General features: G+C 42.4%; 1 protein-coding gene across 1 annotated transcript in view; it reads left to right on the forward strand.

The window, feature by feature from the left end:
- The window catches only part of TOP1 (DNA topoisomerase I), a 65872-nt gene that overhangs the window by 23100 nt on the left and 25393 nt on the right, over positions 1 to 17379 (forward strand). The window contains exons 3-5 of the mRNA XM_066561549.1: positions 5881 to 5983; positions 15631 to 15757; positions 16291 to 16349. Of these exons, the coding sequence (XP_066417646.1) occupies positions 5881 to 5983; positions 15631 to 15757; positions 16291 to 16349 (289 nt within the window). The remainder of the gene's footprint in view (positions 1 to 5880; positions 5984 to 15630; positions 15758 to 16290; positions 16350 to 17379) is intronic.

Consider the following 17379-nt stretch of genomic DNA (forward strand, 5'->3'; position numbering starts at 1 on the left):
CTAGACCATTCTGGTCAGATGCCAAGGGCAAGAGTATGTGTTCTTTGCCAGGAACATGAATAATATTTTAGACACCTTGGACTACATTCACACGTTTGAACACTCATAACCTCCCTGGCATCATTTCATCAACTAAACTGTGGTAATTTTAATAGTAGTCCTTATATACAAAATGCAAGACATTAAAAGTAATATGATTTAACAAAATAAATGGGGAAAAAATCTCCCTAAAGTAAGAAGTCTTTTTCTGATAATTTGCATTTTAGTATGAATGCTTAAAAGGAGAGCCTGTGGGGGAGGGAAAAAAAGCAGTAAAATTCTTTCATTTAGGCAATAATAAAGAGACTTTAAGCTTTGCTTACTATTGCATCACAACCATTGAGAAGAATTCAGGCTAACTAGTAAAGAGGCTCCTGTGGAGTACATGGCCTAACATGAAGGTGATGTTTCAGCTGAGAAGGGACTGACCATTTCTCCAGTGACAGGAAGTTTTTGAACTTGACCAGCTTTTGAACCTAATCCAGTGTTAGAGTTACCTCACTTTCAGCTGCATAATTTAGCAGTGCAACTGGAGAAGTCTTTTTTTAAGACTCTCTTCTCCTTTCCAGAGAGGCTGAAAAGACCCTGCTGATTTCATCTCTGCCAAACCAGAGGGTTTCTTGCTCATGCTTCGAGTACAAGAGAGAGCCCTGTTCTCATACACAGCAGTGATCCTGAAAGCTTTGAGAGCTCATTTGCTTCTCCTGTAACACACAACTAACACTGAGGAATTGGATTTAACTCAGTGCAGAAATTTCAGCCGCTCATCTGAAGCAGAAGTGTTACTGGAATGACAAGATGTTAAAAATGTTAGTAACAAGATGGATTTTTCATGCTGTGTCCTCAGATTTTGGGCACAGATTGTGATTCCAAGAATCCAGACAGCTTAAATCACCTTTGTGGACATCAGTGTAGAGAAGTATTGAGATGATGCATAAACTCAAGCATACTCAGCATTAGAAGTATTTCTAGCAAGAGGAAAAGAAACGGGGATGTTTCTGGAACCAGAAGGAAAATACAAAAAGTCCTTGTCCACAGAATCTAGTAAGACATTTTAAAGAACAAAGAAACCTCTCTGTAAGCAGATTAATGAGCTATTCAAATTGTGCTCACAAAAACTTAGAAGAAGGTGAACAGAAAGATGGCAAATCTGAAAGGCTAATATTTATCTGGAAAAGCTACTGTTGACCAGAAATTGAGGTTACCAGGTGTTAATTTGCTGGCTACCTCACTTAATTGGGGAAAAATTAGAAGGAACCAGATTGTGCTCAGACCTTTTTTTCAGTTCTTTAAAAAAAAAAAATCTAGTGCAAAATGATGGAAGGGAAATTAAGGTGGGGGGTGGGAGTGGGATAAAATAGCATCTGTAGCATCCTGTATCGTGTGCCAACACTATTCTCTTGACAGCTGTACTGATTGGGCATACAAGAGCTTACACCCTTCTCTGATTTCAGTATTTTATTAGTAAAGTTGCTGTCAAAACTTCAGTATTAATGTAGGAAGTAGCCCTACTTCCCTTGATTGTGACATGTAAGTATTTTGGAAGGTGTGCAGAGACAGGTGTTCAGAAGTAGTTTTGTGGCAAATGAATTTGGCTCGTGAATTAAAACATCACAGTCCCACATAATTGTTTTGTCACCAGACTAATGAAGCCAAGGGTTGTGCTTGTTGTGAAAGGGACCACTCACCTCTGCCATCTGTTGGGACTCTTCCTCTCCAGGTGACAACTGCCTGCTGGAAGAGGCTTTCTTTGCCTTCATCCCTGCTCTTGCCATGCTGCAGTTGGAGATGCCTGACCTTTTACAGCTCTGTTCCTGGATAAAGAGTAAAACTTCCCTGTTGCAGTCAGATATATATACAAGTATTGCAAATAGGGTTATGACTCAGCCTTTCCCCAGGGACTCAGCGCTGGAGCGAAGGCGGAGCAGGGAACAACACAGAGCCACAGACCAAAAGTGCTTAGACTTTCCCATCCTTAAACCAACGTCCTTGTAATCTAACAGAGTTAAAAGATGAATCAACCCTGCAAAAATGCAGAGCTGCTCGTGATTTGTTGGAGGTACAGGGAATGGCAGGAATAGTAGAGGCACTGCGGTAATCTTTTGGAGACATACCAGGCTCAGCATTAACAGACAGAGATCCAGTGCCAGAGACATCAAGCTTTCTAGAACAGAAGAGATGCCAAAAGCTCTGTTTGGGTTAGAGGATACTGAAGGGAAAGCCTCAGGGGTAATGGATGCTTGCCCAGTGAGCATAACCCCCGTCCCCGCTGTAACCTTGTGCTGAAGAGAGACTTTGCATTTTCAGAAATATTTAAATGTCACATAAGCTTTTGGGGTTTAAACTTTGCTCATAGTAGATGGTGGATTTTGCTAATGGTCTTGGAGAAGGAATAGCATTTATCTCCTTGTTACTGTTAGAGGGATCAGACATACTTACTGTAAGACATATAAGGCAGGAAACAAATCTGAATGTGTGATAATGTCAGAGCTCTTTCTGTAGCTGATGTGAGGCTGGACTTAGTCAACTACTAATCAGCTGCAAGCTGGGAGAGAGTTACTGGAGGCTGGCAGATTCTTCTAGGAATCAATATGCTAAATATATCAAGGAAGATACATTACAGACAGGAACACTTCCCGTTGATTGCCTGTGTGCTGATGAGGCTTGGAGTGAGGTGGCCCCGTTCCCAGCTCTGTCATCTGTTGCCTGTGTAGTTCAGTCAGAGGTGATGCTGCCCTGGTTCCTGGCAAGTGGGTACACAAATGAGAGTGAAATGGCTTAAACTTGTTTCATGTCAGCCATCAAATAACCATTGGCATGGACCCCTAGATAAAGCCAGTCTGGAACAAAGTATTTTTGTGTAGAATGCCAAAAAAAAAAGGAATCCTGTGCTTTTTTAATGACCCAGTCTCCTGAACTTCATCCAGCTCCACCCTCAACAAAAAAAGACAGACCAAGAGCTTTAATGCCTTCTGAGGACACTCATACGTCAGTTCAAGACAATTGAATAAACTCTTTTGAAGTCTTCATTCTTAACCTACCTCATGGCATCGTGTCAGAAAGCAACACCATGGAGTTTGAATACTAGGCAAATATTCCAGAATAATTTAATCCTTAGGTGATATGCTTGGGAGGTAAGCCTCCATGGAAGTACTACATTTAAAGTGTTGTTCATAGTGAGAGACACCAGGCAGTTCTGCCTTGACATCTTTGTGCTTTTGGTTTGAGACCATGCACAGGACCCATTGTTCCCCAGCCACTGGGGCTCTGGGCCAGAATAGCTCCATGGAAGACCTTCACGTTGGCAGTCCTTTGGTAGACAGCAAAGGAAAGCTGTCTGGCAACAAATCCTAGCAAGCAGAGCTAGTTTAACTGGTCAAGCTTTTTTTTTTTTTATTATTTTTCCCTGCAGTACTAGTCTTTAATTGTCTGAAAATACCAAATCATTGTAAGCAGATCCAAGGGTTGAGGAAACAGATACCCAACTCCAGCAGTTCTAGGGTATATCTCTGGAACTGCTTTCCAAAAGTAAATAATAATTTCAGCTGTAAAGCACAAGTCAGCTGCAAGAAAATCTGGTGATCAAGGTAAACTGTTCTGTTATCTGCTTTTCTTGGTGACAAGTCATCATGTGTCTGTGAGTTCTAAAGAGAATAGCACTGAGCACAGTCGTGCACGTTTTCCATTGATTGGTTGAAAGGAGAAATTGATTGTGTGTGCGCTATAGTGTGACTGTACATAACTCTGTGTACAGCATCACGCTGGTTTCTCTCGCAATTTACCTATTCATCAAGTGTAAATAGCTGCTGTTTGCTGCAGCCAGGCCTGTGGGAATCAGTGAGTAAACCCTCTGTGGAATAAACCCCAGGCAGTTTGCAAACAGCCAGAGCTTCCAGCTCCTGGCTGAACTGAGGAATCACAAGTGTGAAATGCACTGCGAAAACATTTTTGCCAGTGAAATGTGTGTTGTCCTGGTGGGAAGAAGGGCTCAGAGAAATTGCTTCTCTGCAGTTCAGAGCGTGTGGGTGTCTGGTCCCCACACAGTTTGCTAGAGATGCCTGCAGACTCTGCCTGCTGAGAAAGAGATTTTGCTCTTTAGGTACTCAAAAACTCTTGGGTGCTTTATGCTGTAACACCAAATGTTCCACATAACCTGCCACGTGTATATCAAAATATGGAAAACTTAATCCCTGCAATTTAAACATGTGCACTGTGTACACCAGAGCACTGGGAAACATTGCTGAGTTCAGGGGGATGGAAGAAAGGTGCTGAGGGCAAGCTGGAGGCTCTTGAATGTCAGTATTCCTGTGTTGGTTTATGTTGACTTTCTGCAGGTGTCTGAAAGCAAACACTGAAGTTACAGAAAGCAATAGGTTAAAATCATGTTCTATGGGTATGTTTCTTCTAAATCCATTTGAATGTTTTGAGGTTTTAAGAGCTAGTGTCAGTTAAGGAGAAAAATGAATTTGTGGCAGAAGACTTGGAGTCAGGAGGATGAGGCTTGTTCCTGGCTCTGCAGTGCATTTCCCATGTGACTCTGAAAGTCACAAAATCCTTTTGTTGCAGTTTCCTATTCTTAGTGCAGGGATAGGAGTCTTTTTAGAGGCATGGTAGCATCTTTACAATTAAAAAAGCATTAATACCTTACATCCAAGATCTCTGGAAATTCTAGCACTGGTATCTGAAAAACAATTGCCAAAGTCAGCACAGATTTTAGGTTTCTTGAAGAGCCTGTTTAATTTTGATTACTTTGAGTGGCATGTTCAAAACAAAACCTGGGGGGAGTTTTTGGGTATTGCATATATTCCTCCCATTATACTGATCTTCACTGTAAATGGCCTTTTGAGGTGGTTTTGAGGTGCTAGTTCAGCCTCATCTCCTTTTTAATATACTTGTAAAAAATGCTTGTAAACGCGTTTATTTGCAATTCAACTGTGTTGCTCTTTTTTCTCTGCTGAATTCATTTCCTTGGTGCTTTAAAGGACTTCATTGTACATCACAGTTGTCACTGAGGATGGGAAGTGTCAGAGTAGAAGCTGATAGCAATAAAATTACTGTGTTCCTGTAGATTCACTTGAGTGCCAACTCCCCTTTCTGACCTGTCACATAATTAGGACCCGCCCTGACCTGTGTAGGTGGGTGACCACCAACACAGCTCATTACAGCTGTCAGGTTGCATTTTCTTGGTGGGGCTGTTACCAGAGGGAGGTAAATGTGTCCTGCAGTAGAGAAGCAGGAGGAGAGAATTCTTGCTCCTTTTCACCCTTTCTTTTCATTTTGTGCCATTACTTCCCATTTTCCTTGCTTTCTGCCTGTCATGTTATATACTGTTGGGGATAAGAATAAAATTGTTTTCATTCACAGCAGGGAGAAGGGAAGGATGCTTTGTCAAGATTAAATACTTGTGGAAGTAGAAGTATTAAATTTTGAGATTCAACAGGCCTGACACCTCAGCTTTGTGCTTTGTTCCTATATCCTTTCTGTGTATTCAGCATGAATACTTGGAGGCATAGGAAGCCAGGCTGCCCATCTGCCAAATAAAGTTGAACTTCCTATATCAAGAGGTACCTAGTTAATGGAAGGGTTGCATTTCTTCAGGGTCTATAAAGCATTTAAAGGTCGTTGAACTAAAGACCATGTAAATGCAGCTGTTGCCAAGATGAATTAACTTGTGCTACAGGAACAATGAATCCGTTGAGGACCTCTGAAAACAAGATTTTTGTTACAAATTTTGAATCACAGAAATACTAGAATGCGGTGGGGAAAAATGCTGAGGTTCACGAGGGAGGTGTGGAGTTTTCTCCCAATTTAATTTCTTTTGTTTTGCCTCTCTGCTTACAGATTCTCACAAACACAAAGATAAACACAAAGACCGAGAACACCGGCACAAAGAGCACAAGAAGGACAAGGAAAAAGACCGGGAAAAGTCCAAGCACAGTAATAGGTGAGGAAAAAGTGGATGAAGTCTTCATAGGCTAAAACACCCAATGAATGTGCAGTCTTACAAGAACTACTCTGATAATAAATGAATATGGAATTGCTACATTTTGAGTGTGGTTTTACAAGTGTAGGTGCTTTAAGCCTGATTTTTGTCGTTGCCTGCATTTCCATGTGGGTGGCTGAAGCTGTGTATCTTGCAAATGTGAGCTGATACTAATGTATAAGAGATTATTGTAGGTTAGAGTTGTTAAAGGTGTAGAGCACTACCTCAGCCTCCCCTTCATGCAGATTGGTGGGTTTTGTTCATAATCTTTTGTTTGTGGTTCCAGTTGTTTGTCAGAAATGTGGAGTTCTCTTCATGCTGGTATAAACCCCCATTGCTTCAGCATAGTGAGACCCCCACGTTGCTACTCATCCTTCTCCTAATTAGAAGTGCCTGGAAAGGTGGTCCCCCAGAACCATGGTGGTGCCTTTGCCTGCCACCACAGTGGCTGAATATCCCAGCTGGATGGGACAGCACTGGGAAACTGCTGGGTTAGATGGATCCCAAAGGACTGTGTGCTGTTTTGTCCAATGTGATTTATGCACTACACTGCCACTGCATGGGGAAGGTGTTTGATGCCAGTCACTTGCCAGGTTGCCCACATTGATGTGATGGCCTGTAGCTCTTGAGCTGCTGAATTCCTTGGTCCAGTTGCTCCCTGGCCTGGGTTGTGAGCTGCAGGAACCAGGATGTGGAGGTCTGTGTGATGATTTGGTGTGGTAGAGCACAAGGCAAGTAGGTCACAGCTAGGATGTTACTCGGGGAAATTTTCCTTGTTGTAAGTCCTGACACACAAGTGTCATGGAGCCTAAATTGCCACCAAAACTTGGAAAAATGAGTCCCTGGAAGGAAAGATTCTGGTGTGACACTTGATTAATGACAGATAGTGTTTATGCTGTGGGCAAGTGAGTGTACTAAGTAATTGCTATGCAACTGTGATAACACTGTCCAAAAAGGAACAAAAAAAGTTTGTGTTAACAATGATTTCTATTAAAAAGAAGCATGAAAAAGAGGGAGTCTGTGCAGAGAAGTGGATTTGTTTTATTGGGCACACACTTGATTTGAATTTTCTGTGATCTTATGAGAAGCTACACTAGCCTACTGTTCCATAATGTGTCTATGATGGGGAAAAACCCCTAGGCCAAATAACTTGCATTTGCTGGCTCTCACAACAAGGATGAAATGCTTTGGACATGTTCTTTGCCTTTGTTCACACATCTATATTGCCTCGATTTCTAGTTTTCATTTTCGTGATTATCATGCACCCTAAAACTGACTGCCTCACATGTCCAAATGTTCATTGCTTTGCTTGAAAAACCATTCTCCTGAAATCTTAGCAGAGCACATTCTTTTGTAAGGAGTAATGTAAGCACTGTCTTTAAATTCCCAAATTCATTAATGCTTTGACTTCATTTGTGTAGGAGTTGGAAAGGGTCAGCATGTTTTTAACTGGAAAAACTAATTATGGCTCATAACTTGTAGCTGACTTTGCAAATAATAAATACCAAAACAGTGAAAAGAAGGTAGAATGGCTGTGATGTTTTGAGGTGTAGCTCAGGAGGTGACACGTAATCATGCCTTATCTTGAAGTACTTCCTTCCTCCCTACCATGTTGTCTTGAAATCCCTCTGGGAAAGGTATCCTGTTTTCTAGGCACTGTGCCTAATGCTCCCAGTTGTTTTCATGTCTCTTTTAAGTGCCTGTGTGTCCTGTGAGCACAGTATCTGCTGCATCCTGGGGTCCCAAAACAAGGTCCCTCCTGTGGGTGGCATGACTGAGTGCATGCATGTACAGGGGGTTTGTTCAAGGCGTTTTTGGGGAGAGATTACACAATAATGCTTTGCCCCCCAGGTTCCTTCATAAGGGAAGGCTTCAGTCTCCCAGAGTGAGTGCACACTGCCTTTCAAAGCTGCCACCTTAAAAATGAATGTATTATAGTGCTGAATCTTGAGATTTGGTGTTGGAGGTGGTTCTCTGGGAAGTTAACATACATGGACATGCCTGTGATCCTGTTGGGATCACTCCTTCATGAGTGCTCCAGAGTCTTCACTATCCCATTCATGCTCAGTCAGGGTACCTGGCTGCTTGCTGTGTAGAAACAGCAGACTTGTAACAGAACTTCATAGAAATAATTGAAATTTAAGTATTTCTTCCCTAAATGCTTTGATTCAGCTGTCACCCATGCAATTCTGTAAATGTTAAGTTGCTGTGAGAATGAGATTTTAGGTGACCATTGTTTGAAGGGTAAAAAGCCTGCCTGTTTGTACTGAAGTTTCTCCTTTGACAATGAGAAACAAGTGAAAAAGAGGCATGAATCTGGTAGAAATTAAAGAAAAAATCTCCAGGACACAAGAATGACGTGGGTGGGTTTCAATGGTGTTTTACCTGTATGAAGAATTTTTAAAGCACTTGATAAAAGGATGTAAATTAATCCTTTGGAAAAGTTTATCTTAGATTTATCAAATTACATATAAATCTTCACAAAATCCATTCTGTATTTCAGAAAAGCTGCTGTGTTACTGCAAAAGCTGTGCTGTATCTTTGGTAGTTCTCAAAAGAGGTTGAATGGTGCTTTAGCAGAAATGGAAGCCATTGTTTTCTGGGAGACTTGGATTGGTACCTCAGTAACATTTTATCTGTGGTGTGTGAAGAGCCCCTGATTGCATTCTGAGAAGCACAGTGCACACTGGGCACACTTAAGAGCAGTGTGTGGTTGTGTTTGAAGCAGATCATTTTTGTGTCTGTCTGTAATAGTTTGACAGTTTCATTTCCTGTCCTGTACTTAAAAAAGGCTTTTAAAATAAAACCTGCATCAAGAAGACAGAACAACTCCAATGCAGGAGAATAAATGTTTCCTGTATCCAGACTTTGAAGGATCTAAACTGCCAAGATAAGTCTCTGAAATACCTAAAATAGACAATTTTGATTTCATATGACAGAAGTGTGTGGAATGATATGTAGAACTTCTTAATTTTGGTTCTTGCTTTTTTCCTCTCCCACTCACAAGATGACACTTCTGTGTCTTAACCACTCATTTACAGCTGTAGTAAACTGAGAGAGAACATTTGTGTGCCTCAGACCTCCCCATCACCCCTCAAAGAAAGAAAATGCAAAGCCCACTGAAAAACAGTCTGTATCAAGAAATAAATCCACATCACTATCCAACAAAGTGTGGTTTTTTTGCTCATTTTCTCAGCTTTGTACTTCCTGGTCTCCAAACAAAAATCTAATACACATCCATTAAATATAAATGTCAGTGGTTATAAAAATAAAATGAAACAAATCCCATGTGGCAATAGGTTTCTGATCTGTGGGAGTTGAGTGTTTCAGACAAGTAGACCACATAAAATAATGGAATAACAGGTCCTTTGAAGCCAAGCCTTGTTAGAGAGCGGGTTGGAAGTGTTGGCAGTAACAGGTGTGCCTGTGCCAGCTGTCCTGGGCTCTCTGCAGGGAGAGTGGGCTGCCAGGAGCCTGAGGAGGGCAGGGCTGGCTGTGACAGAGGATGGGAGCAGAGAGGCTGCTCTGCAGTGCTGAGCCCTGCTGTCAGCCTGACAAGCACCGGAGCCGCAGGAAGAAAATCTTCTGTCAGATTGCATATTTCCTCCATTTACTGAATCTCTTGTGATCACAGCTTGGGATGAGCCGAAGCTTGGAACACAGAAGGGATTCACAGACCTGATCTTCACTGGCATCTTCTAATTTTATGCTTTTGCTAGGAAAAACACAGATTCTGGGCATTTGCCACAGAGGAAGATAAATTTCAGTTCTGATTTCTTGCACACCTCCTCTGGTTTATTAGGGGATCCTGATATGCTTTGAATGGTGTGTGTTGGGGGCAGGAAGAGGCAGGGGGATACCTGATGTAGGGGTAAAAGCAATTTTATAAAAAAGACTTCACACCTGCTGTTTGCTAGCACGGGTGGGTTTGTTTTGTGCTCCATTTTAGTGCACAGTTCACCTTGAGCAGTTTTCTAATGTGATACTGCCTTCCAGTAGTGAAATTTTTTTTGCTTTTTATTTAGTAGTCTACTTAATTCTCACATGTCCGTGGAAAGCATGTGCTAAGCATGATCCTCATTTCAATGTTGTGAATATTGTTCTCATTCCTAAAATTTTTATCAGCTGTTGATCAGTCCAGCTTTTTATCTTGTTCCTCTTGCTGAAGGCTTGATCTGTTATCTGTGAAAAGACTCCTTTCACCACTGGGAAGAGCGGTTTCAGGTTATTTTATTTCATTGCCAGAAACCCAGCAAAACCTTTGGGGCTCACGTGTTTATTCCCTGTAATTCCATATGATAACCCTCTAACAGCATAATAACCTGCAAGCCAGCTGAAATCCTGTCCTTCCCTGGGGTGCTGTTGCTTTGGAAGTGCTCCCTGCACAGGCAGCTCTCCCTTGGTGTGCATGAGCCTGGATGTGATCACAGGTTTCCATTAATACTGTACTGCGTCAAACGAGGCAGGGCTGTGTCACCTGTGCCCTGTCCCCATCGTGGTTTTAGGCTGCTCTGAAATCACAATTCCCTGTTACTTTACGCTTCAGTTGTGCTGCGGCAGCTCCCGAGCAGGCACAGCTCCGATGGATGGCAAGCGGCGCTGGCACTCGCTGCTAGCAGATTCCCTGTCACGAGCTAATTACAGCAGAGAGAGGAAGTAAGAGACACTTTAGATAAAGCATCCTTCCCAGCTTGTGGTTTTGAAGCTGGAATGGAAAGGGCCTGGGAAGGGATTATTAACGTACATAAATGGCACCTGAAGAACGCAGTGTTAAATTACTGCGAAGCTGTTGCAGTTTGAAGGAGGAAGCTGTGATCTGCACATCTGCTGTTCTTTGGAAACACTTTCCACTTGTGACTTTCCCATGTGATCTCAGCCTGAGCAGCTGCTGCCAGGTGCCTGGGCTCCCTTCCTCTCCCTCTCCTCTCTCCTGCAGGCATGCTCATTGGGAAATAGATCCATGCTTACAAGGGAAATGGCTTCTTCTGCTGCATTTTCTGCTTCATGTGCTTCATGCTGAGCTCTCCACAGCCTTTGGCTGTCCTTGTTTACACTAAAACTGTAAATGGAAGCAAGCTGGCACAAAGGATGGAGTGCTTCAGGAGTTGTGTGTACTCACCTGGCCTTTGTCTGAGCTAAGCCAGTAGTATCATGATACACCTGGAGATGATGTAATCCCTTGTTCTGCCTGTGTTAATGTAATCTCCCGCTGCACTTGGCTACCTTAAAAAAACACTAACACTGCAGGTTTGTCAGCATTAAACACCTTCAAGAGGCATAACTCTTGAGTTCTGTTGCAGTGATGCAACTGCAGTGGTTTTGGTGAGAAGGAAGACCTTACTTTGTCAGCAGGGCTGGGTATGAGCAATTGTTGTGATCTACTTGTCCTGTTTTCAGGCTAGCTTCCCCTGGAGCTTCCCTCTATCTTATGGGGGTTTTGCTGTCCTACTTCCATGACTCCAAGCTGGCTTGTTGGCAGAGATGTATGTGCAGGAAAGGTAACAAAGGATTCGCAGAGCTCTGAACAATGAATTCAAGATAAAATTAGCAGTGTGCATATGATCTTGAGACCATTTTGCTTGGTTTCTTTAAAGAAAAGTGATTTTTTTTTTCTTCCAGTTTTGAATTGACCAGGAAGATAGGCTTCTGATCTTTAAATTGTTCCCAGTCCGTCCTAATAATAGCTTTGGGATTGTCTGAAATAGCTTTCTGATAGAAGGCTGAAACTCCATCTTCAGGGTAAGGATGGCATCCTGTTGCCTTCTCTTTTCTTTTGAGATTAGTGTGGTGGTTAAATTGTGTTCCCTGTAGGCTCACATGTGTATCTGAGCCAAGTGAGAGACCAAAGCAGCTCAGCTTGACTGCAGTTAATATGCGAGCAACTTGCTTTGCTTTGGGAGAAAAAAGAAGTTCCTTTTCTAAGGATTGTTGCTTGAGGCCTTTGTTACCAGCTCATTTCCAAGAGAGGTTTTCTGGGAGATGGAGATTCCATCCCTCCAAGAGAAGAGAGGCACAAGCCTTCCTTGATGCACATGTCAGAAGTTCTGTGCTGAGCTGTGGTCCAGTGTCTGGAAATAGGGCTGGCAAGCAGGCTGCTACAAATAAGGGAAAGAAATTTATGCTCTCTTTTAACATTGGAGTGAAAAGTACACAATATCAGATTTTTATCTAGGGAGTTCCTCCCAGTCACCAGGAGCAGCAGCAAGCAGGACCTCGGGGCCAAGCCACCAGTGCTGATCTTTGGAAAATTAAGCTGCAGAGTGAAACTGGAGACAGAGTTTCCTTAGGTTATCTGAGCCCACATTGCTTGGCTGAGAAATTTACTGCTCATTGCAGAGCAAAGGGGAAGGATAGTCTTATGATAAAAAAAATTAAATTAAGACCAGCAACTGAGTCAGGAAGCCAGACTTCTTGATTCTGGCTCTAATGCTGAAAAAATCTGAGAAACTACACTGAAAAATTGAGATTAGATTGCTTGACAGCTTTTCAATGCTGGCCACTTAGTGTCTTTCAAGAGGGATGTCATTTGAGCTTCCGCTTGAGCAAACCTAAGTTTTTAGAAGTTTTAGCATTTTTTTTTATTCCAGCTGTAGTCTGTAAGCATTCAGCACACACAAATATTGTCTCTGCCTCTCTAGACCAATGTGATTTTGTTTGTGTTTCAGTCTTAGCTTTACTGATCTAGTTTGCCGTCCATTGGTTTGCTTTTAGTCATGCTTTGTGTACGTCCCAGGGCTCTTCCAGTCATGTACTGAAAGCTAGTGCTTTTGCTGGTAGTGAGATTGAGTGCTTTGGAAAACCAAATTGTTTCTCTTTTTTGGTCTTTTGTGGTTTGGTTTATTTTTTTTTGCTATTCCAAACTCCCAAGCAACAGCCACTGCCATGAACTTTACCTCAGTGCACTGACTCCAGTGGCTGCAGTGTCTACCATAAAGATCCAAATTAATGTCTGAGTAAAACATGCTATTTCAGGTAGGATTTAAATATCAAATAAGAGCAAGAAAGAGTCAGAAAATAAACACAAGTAGACTTGCAAAGAACCAGATGGCTCTGACCCTTGTGTGTGTTTGTTATGATTTTTTTTTTGTACTTTGGAATTGTAGAATCACAGAATGGTTTGGGTTGAAAGGGACCTTAAGGCTCATCTCATTCCATGCCCTGCCATGGGCAGGGACACCTTCCACCAGATGAGGTGGTCTAAGCCCTGTCCAACCTGGCCTTGAATACAGGGATGGGGCATCCACAACTTGGATTGATATAGGAAGGCTGAATATTGATTACTGATATTGAATGTTGTTATTATTATGAGTATTGGTTTAAATATATGCAGGTTGAGATACCTCTTGAATTGTTAACCTTAAATCTTCAGCAAATGGGGTGCTTGGCATACAGAGAGCAGTGCAAGATACCAAGTCAGAATTTCCAGATCTTCCTGAGTTTAAAAATTATTAGTAATGTGTGGGGTTTTTGCTTTCAGACAGTCAGTGAATCTGATTGGAGCAAAGGAAAATTAAATAGGTGTCTTGAGCTTGGAATGCTGATGAATGAGCAGGGTACAGAAGCTGGGATGAGAGATCAGAGCAGGAGCAGCAGGCATGTTGTGGATTTCAGGATCCAGTGTCAGGATGTTCCGTGTCTGTACTCGCACGGCCTGAGCACACTGTACATAACATGATCTGGGGTAAGAATAGTCTGCAGTTGTTGAGTCTGCTCACAGGCAACATGTGGTGCTGTGTGTCTAACTACCAGCATTTCTAGAGTGCCTGTTGCCTTTTGATGTTCACATAGGCCTTCACTGCTTTGTATGAAGAGGTTGCTAGAGAGTTAAAATGAAACTGGTGTCTCTTGCTGCTGGTCTCTTGGTGTCACACAGCATGTGAATGTACTGATTTCCTTCAGTGATGGATTTTCATGCTTTAGCTGCTTGAGCTTGGATGGCTGGTGTGTGTTTATTCAATTTATTCAATGTATATTTATTGGAGTGTTATTATTCAAGCTACTCTGGGCTTGAATTATTTAGACCTTTGGCAGGTTCCCATGCGTTTGTCCACGCTGGTGTCTGCAGTTGTAAGCTGGGTGTGGGTTGGTGTATTTGTGACTGTGATTGCCTTGCTCCTAATCACACACTGATTGTGGGAGCTGGTTAATGTGCTGCTTGCTCTCTGTAACCATCAGCCTTTTTGCAGTCTGTTTCTGTGATAGAATGAAATCTCAAAGAATCTGCAATTTTTAAAAATCATGCTCTTGCCCAGCATTCCCAGCTTGTTTTTCAGGGCTGTGTTCACCCAGATTGGTTTGGGCTTGCACCTGAGTGTTGAAATAACTGAAATAAGGGAAGTGCCTTTTTCTAGTAAAGCTTTGTAGTGCATTTTGTAATCCTGAGGAGAAGCAGTGTGTCCCAGAGAACAGCAGTGATGGGAGTCAAGTGCTGAGAAGGGAGGGTGTGAGCAGCCAGCATGAGAGAGGCAGCTTGGTTAGTGCCTATCCATGCTGATTTACACCATGCCTTTGACTTGCTAAAGCCCTGGGTGACCTCAGGGAGTCCACACAACCTTATAAGTGTGTATTGAAGGCCTGTAGAATTGCCAGGCTTGTTGCTTGGCTTCCACACCACTGCTGCTAATCCTTGTGGCCAGTTCTTGATGTTTCTATTCTGAGTCTCCTGAGAGTATTGCCTCACTTTTGGCTTCAAGGTTTGTCATTCCATGAGAAACCTCATTTTCATTTGAAAACAGCCATGTGTCTTTCTAGCTGATAAGAAAAACTTGAAAATGTGATACAAATTTATCCTGATGTCTCAGAAATCAGAAGTGGGTAGAAACAGAATAATAAAGGTTGATTTTTCTTCTCCTTGTATGCATTTTCTCCAGTGTTCTGACTTAAGATTCTAGGTATTTAAACTCTCAATACTGCTATTCATAACACCAGAGTAGTTACAGACCAGACTCTCACTTGGAAACACCTTTGTTGGTTCTTGCCCCACACGATGGGGCTGTTCCAGCAGAGCTGGGCTGACTGTGGCGGCATCAACAGCTCCAGCTGAGGACTGCAGCATTATTCCTGCCTTTTCTGTTTGACTTTGCATAAACACAAGGACATCACATATCCTGTTTGCTCTGGTTTTCCCATCTGTTTGGGAATAATAGAGATCAGCGCTTTTCTCTTTAAGTTCCAGAGATGAGAGCTGCTACAATGACAAACTGTTGTCTGAGCAAAAGCTGACACGGGCATTGACGGCGCTGGCGGCTCTGTTCCAGTGACCTTTTATGTGGACTAGGAAAAAGAGGAAAAGCAGAGACAGTGGGAATTCATCCTAAAGTGTTGAGCTTTAAGTGTAGCAGCTGTGGATTTCCTCAGCAATCCAGGCTGATGGGTTTCTTGAAGTGGAGGCTTGGCAACTGGGATTTTGTGGTATCCCTCCCGTTCTTCTTCCTCCCAAGGAGAATGGGTCATGCCGGACAGGAGACTGTGGTGGATCTTCCTGTTAAGGGGATCCCTTATTTTTTAGGGTTTGTAATCATCAAAACCTGTGACTCTTTACCACTGGAAATTGTATTAGTCAAATCTCCTTGTGTTCTCCTCTGCAAACACACTCTCTTGTCTTGCAGTGAGCACAAAGATTCCTCGGAAAAGAAACACAAAGACAAGGAGAAAACCAAACACAAAGATGGCAGCTCAGAGAAACACAAAGACAAACACAAAGATAAAGACAAGGAGAAGAGAAAGGAAGAGAAGGTGGGTGTCTCCTGTGGGAGAGACAAGAGGATGGTTCTGGCTTATAATACTGAATAGAACAAACTCAGTGGGTTAGATGTAGCTTGTGCATCCAAGTTTTTATCAACTTGGAGAGAATTATCCCAATGCTAACCCAGACACTTTTTTTGTGGAGTGGTAGTTATGAAATCATAAGGGCTTTATCTGCAGGTATGTGCACAGAAACAGTTCCACTGTGGAGGTATGTCCACTGGCTCCACATTTTCTCCCATTACATTTCACTTTGCCAAGCTTGGGTTCAGAGACAAGGGAGAAAAATCAGTCATCTCACATTCAGTCCATGCAAGAACAAACTATATACTTAATTCCAATTTGCTGAGGAAATTGGAGGGCCAAAAAGTACTGAATTAACTAAGACTTGCAGAAAATGTTGCCTCTCTGTCATGTAGGTCACTAAGGACTGCAGGGGACGGAGATAGTCACGGTTCCTTCTGCAAGTTAAGGGGTTGTACGTTGGAAAATGCTAATCAACTCCTACTTTTTATGTTTTTCAGATGAAGTCATCTTCTGGTGACATAAAAATAAAGAAGGAAAAGGAAAATGGTTTCTCCAGGTAAGAAATCAGGTCTATGATTTGGAAAAAGCTGCAGTTTGACTTTTTATAGGTGCTCAGTGTTTGAATCCTCTCACTTGGTCTTGAGAAAAAATTGGGGCACTCTTAAGCCCTTCAGACGATATGTTCTTCTCAATTATGAGAATGGGTAGATCTGCTTACCCAGTAACTGGAGATGGGAGCTGTGGAATACCTGGTGTCTGCCTGCACATGCTGGGTTTGTCTAAGTATTCAGGAGCTGGATTCTGCTGAGGACAGACTGAACTATGGGAACACTGGTAGCTGGATTTGAAAGAGCCTCTGTTGTAAAATTGGAACTTGAACCCTGCAGTCTGCTGGAGACAGGACCCAGCAAAGCCAGTCCAGATTATCTCTGTGTGTCTCTCCTGTGTTGTGACTGCAGCCTGAAGCTCTTGCAAAGGAGTCACAAGAGTGACATGTACAATTAGAAGTACCTTAGGAAATGCATAGATGTCCTACTCTAGTACTAAATTCCTGCTTATAATAGAACCTCCTGGACTTGAGTGTTGTATCAGTCATTGCTAAGTAGTCTTATTAAAAACCTGAAGTGAGCAATTGATAGAAGAGTACTTTTTCTTAATAGTCAATCAAGATCTCTTGTGACTTGTTTACAATCCAGCCATTGGTTATTTTTAAGGTGCTAAATCGAGTCCACTGACTTACTGAAGGTGTGTGGTATGGTGGATGCATGCATCCATATCTGTTAGTCAAGAACAGCACTTAGTTCATGAACTCTTTCAGTTTGTGAGCCCACTTAAAAATAAAAAAAAAAAAAAAATCTTTCCAGTCTTACCACCTTCTTTGGATACAGAGAGGTTGGGAGAAGACACCTACCTGTCCCATGCCTTTTAGGTATTCTTTGTTTGTTTTGAGCTTGCCCTTTTGACATGAGTTCTTCCATCTGTTTGATTTCCCTGCTCTTATTTAGAAATGCAGAGGAAGGAGGCAGGCTTGGCGCAGGGCAGAGGCGCCATCTCCAGGCCCTTTGGGGAATACTCTGGAAGTGGAA

Source organism: Molothrus aeneus, chromosome 17 (assembly GCF_037042795.1).
Source record: "Molothrus aeneus isolate 106 chromosome 17, BPBGC_Maene_1.0, whole genome shotgun sequence".
Lineage (NCBI taxonomy): Eukaryota > Metazoa > Chordata > Aves > Passeriformes > Icteridae > Molothrus > Molothrus aeneus.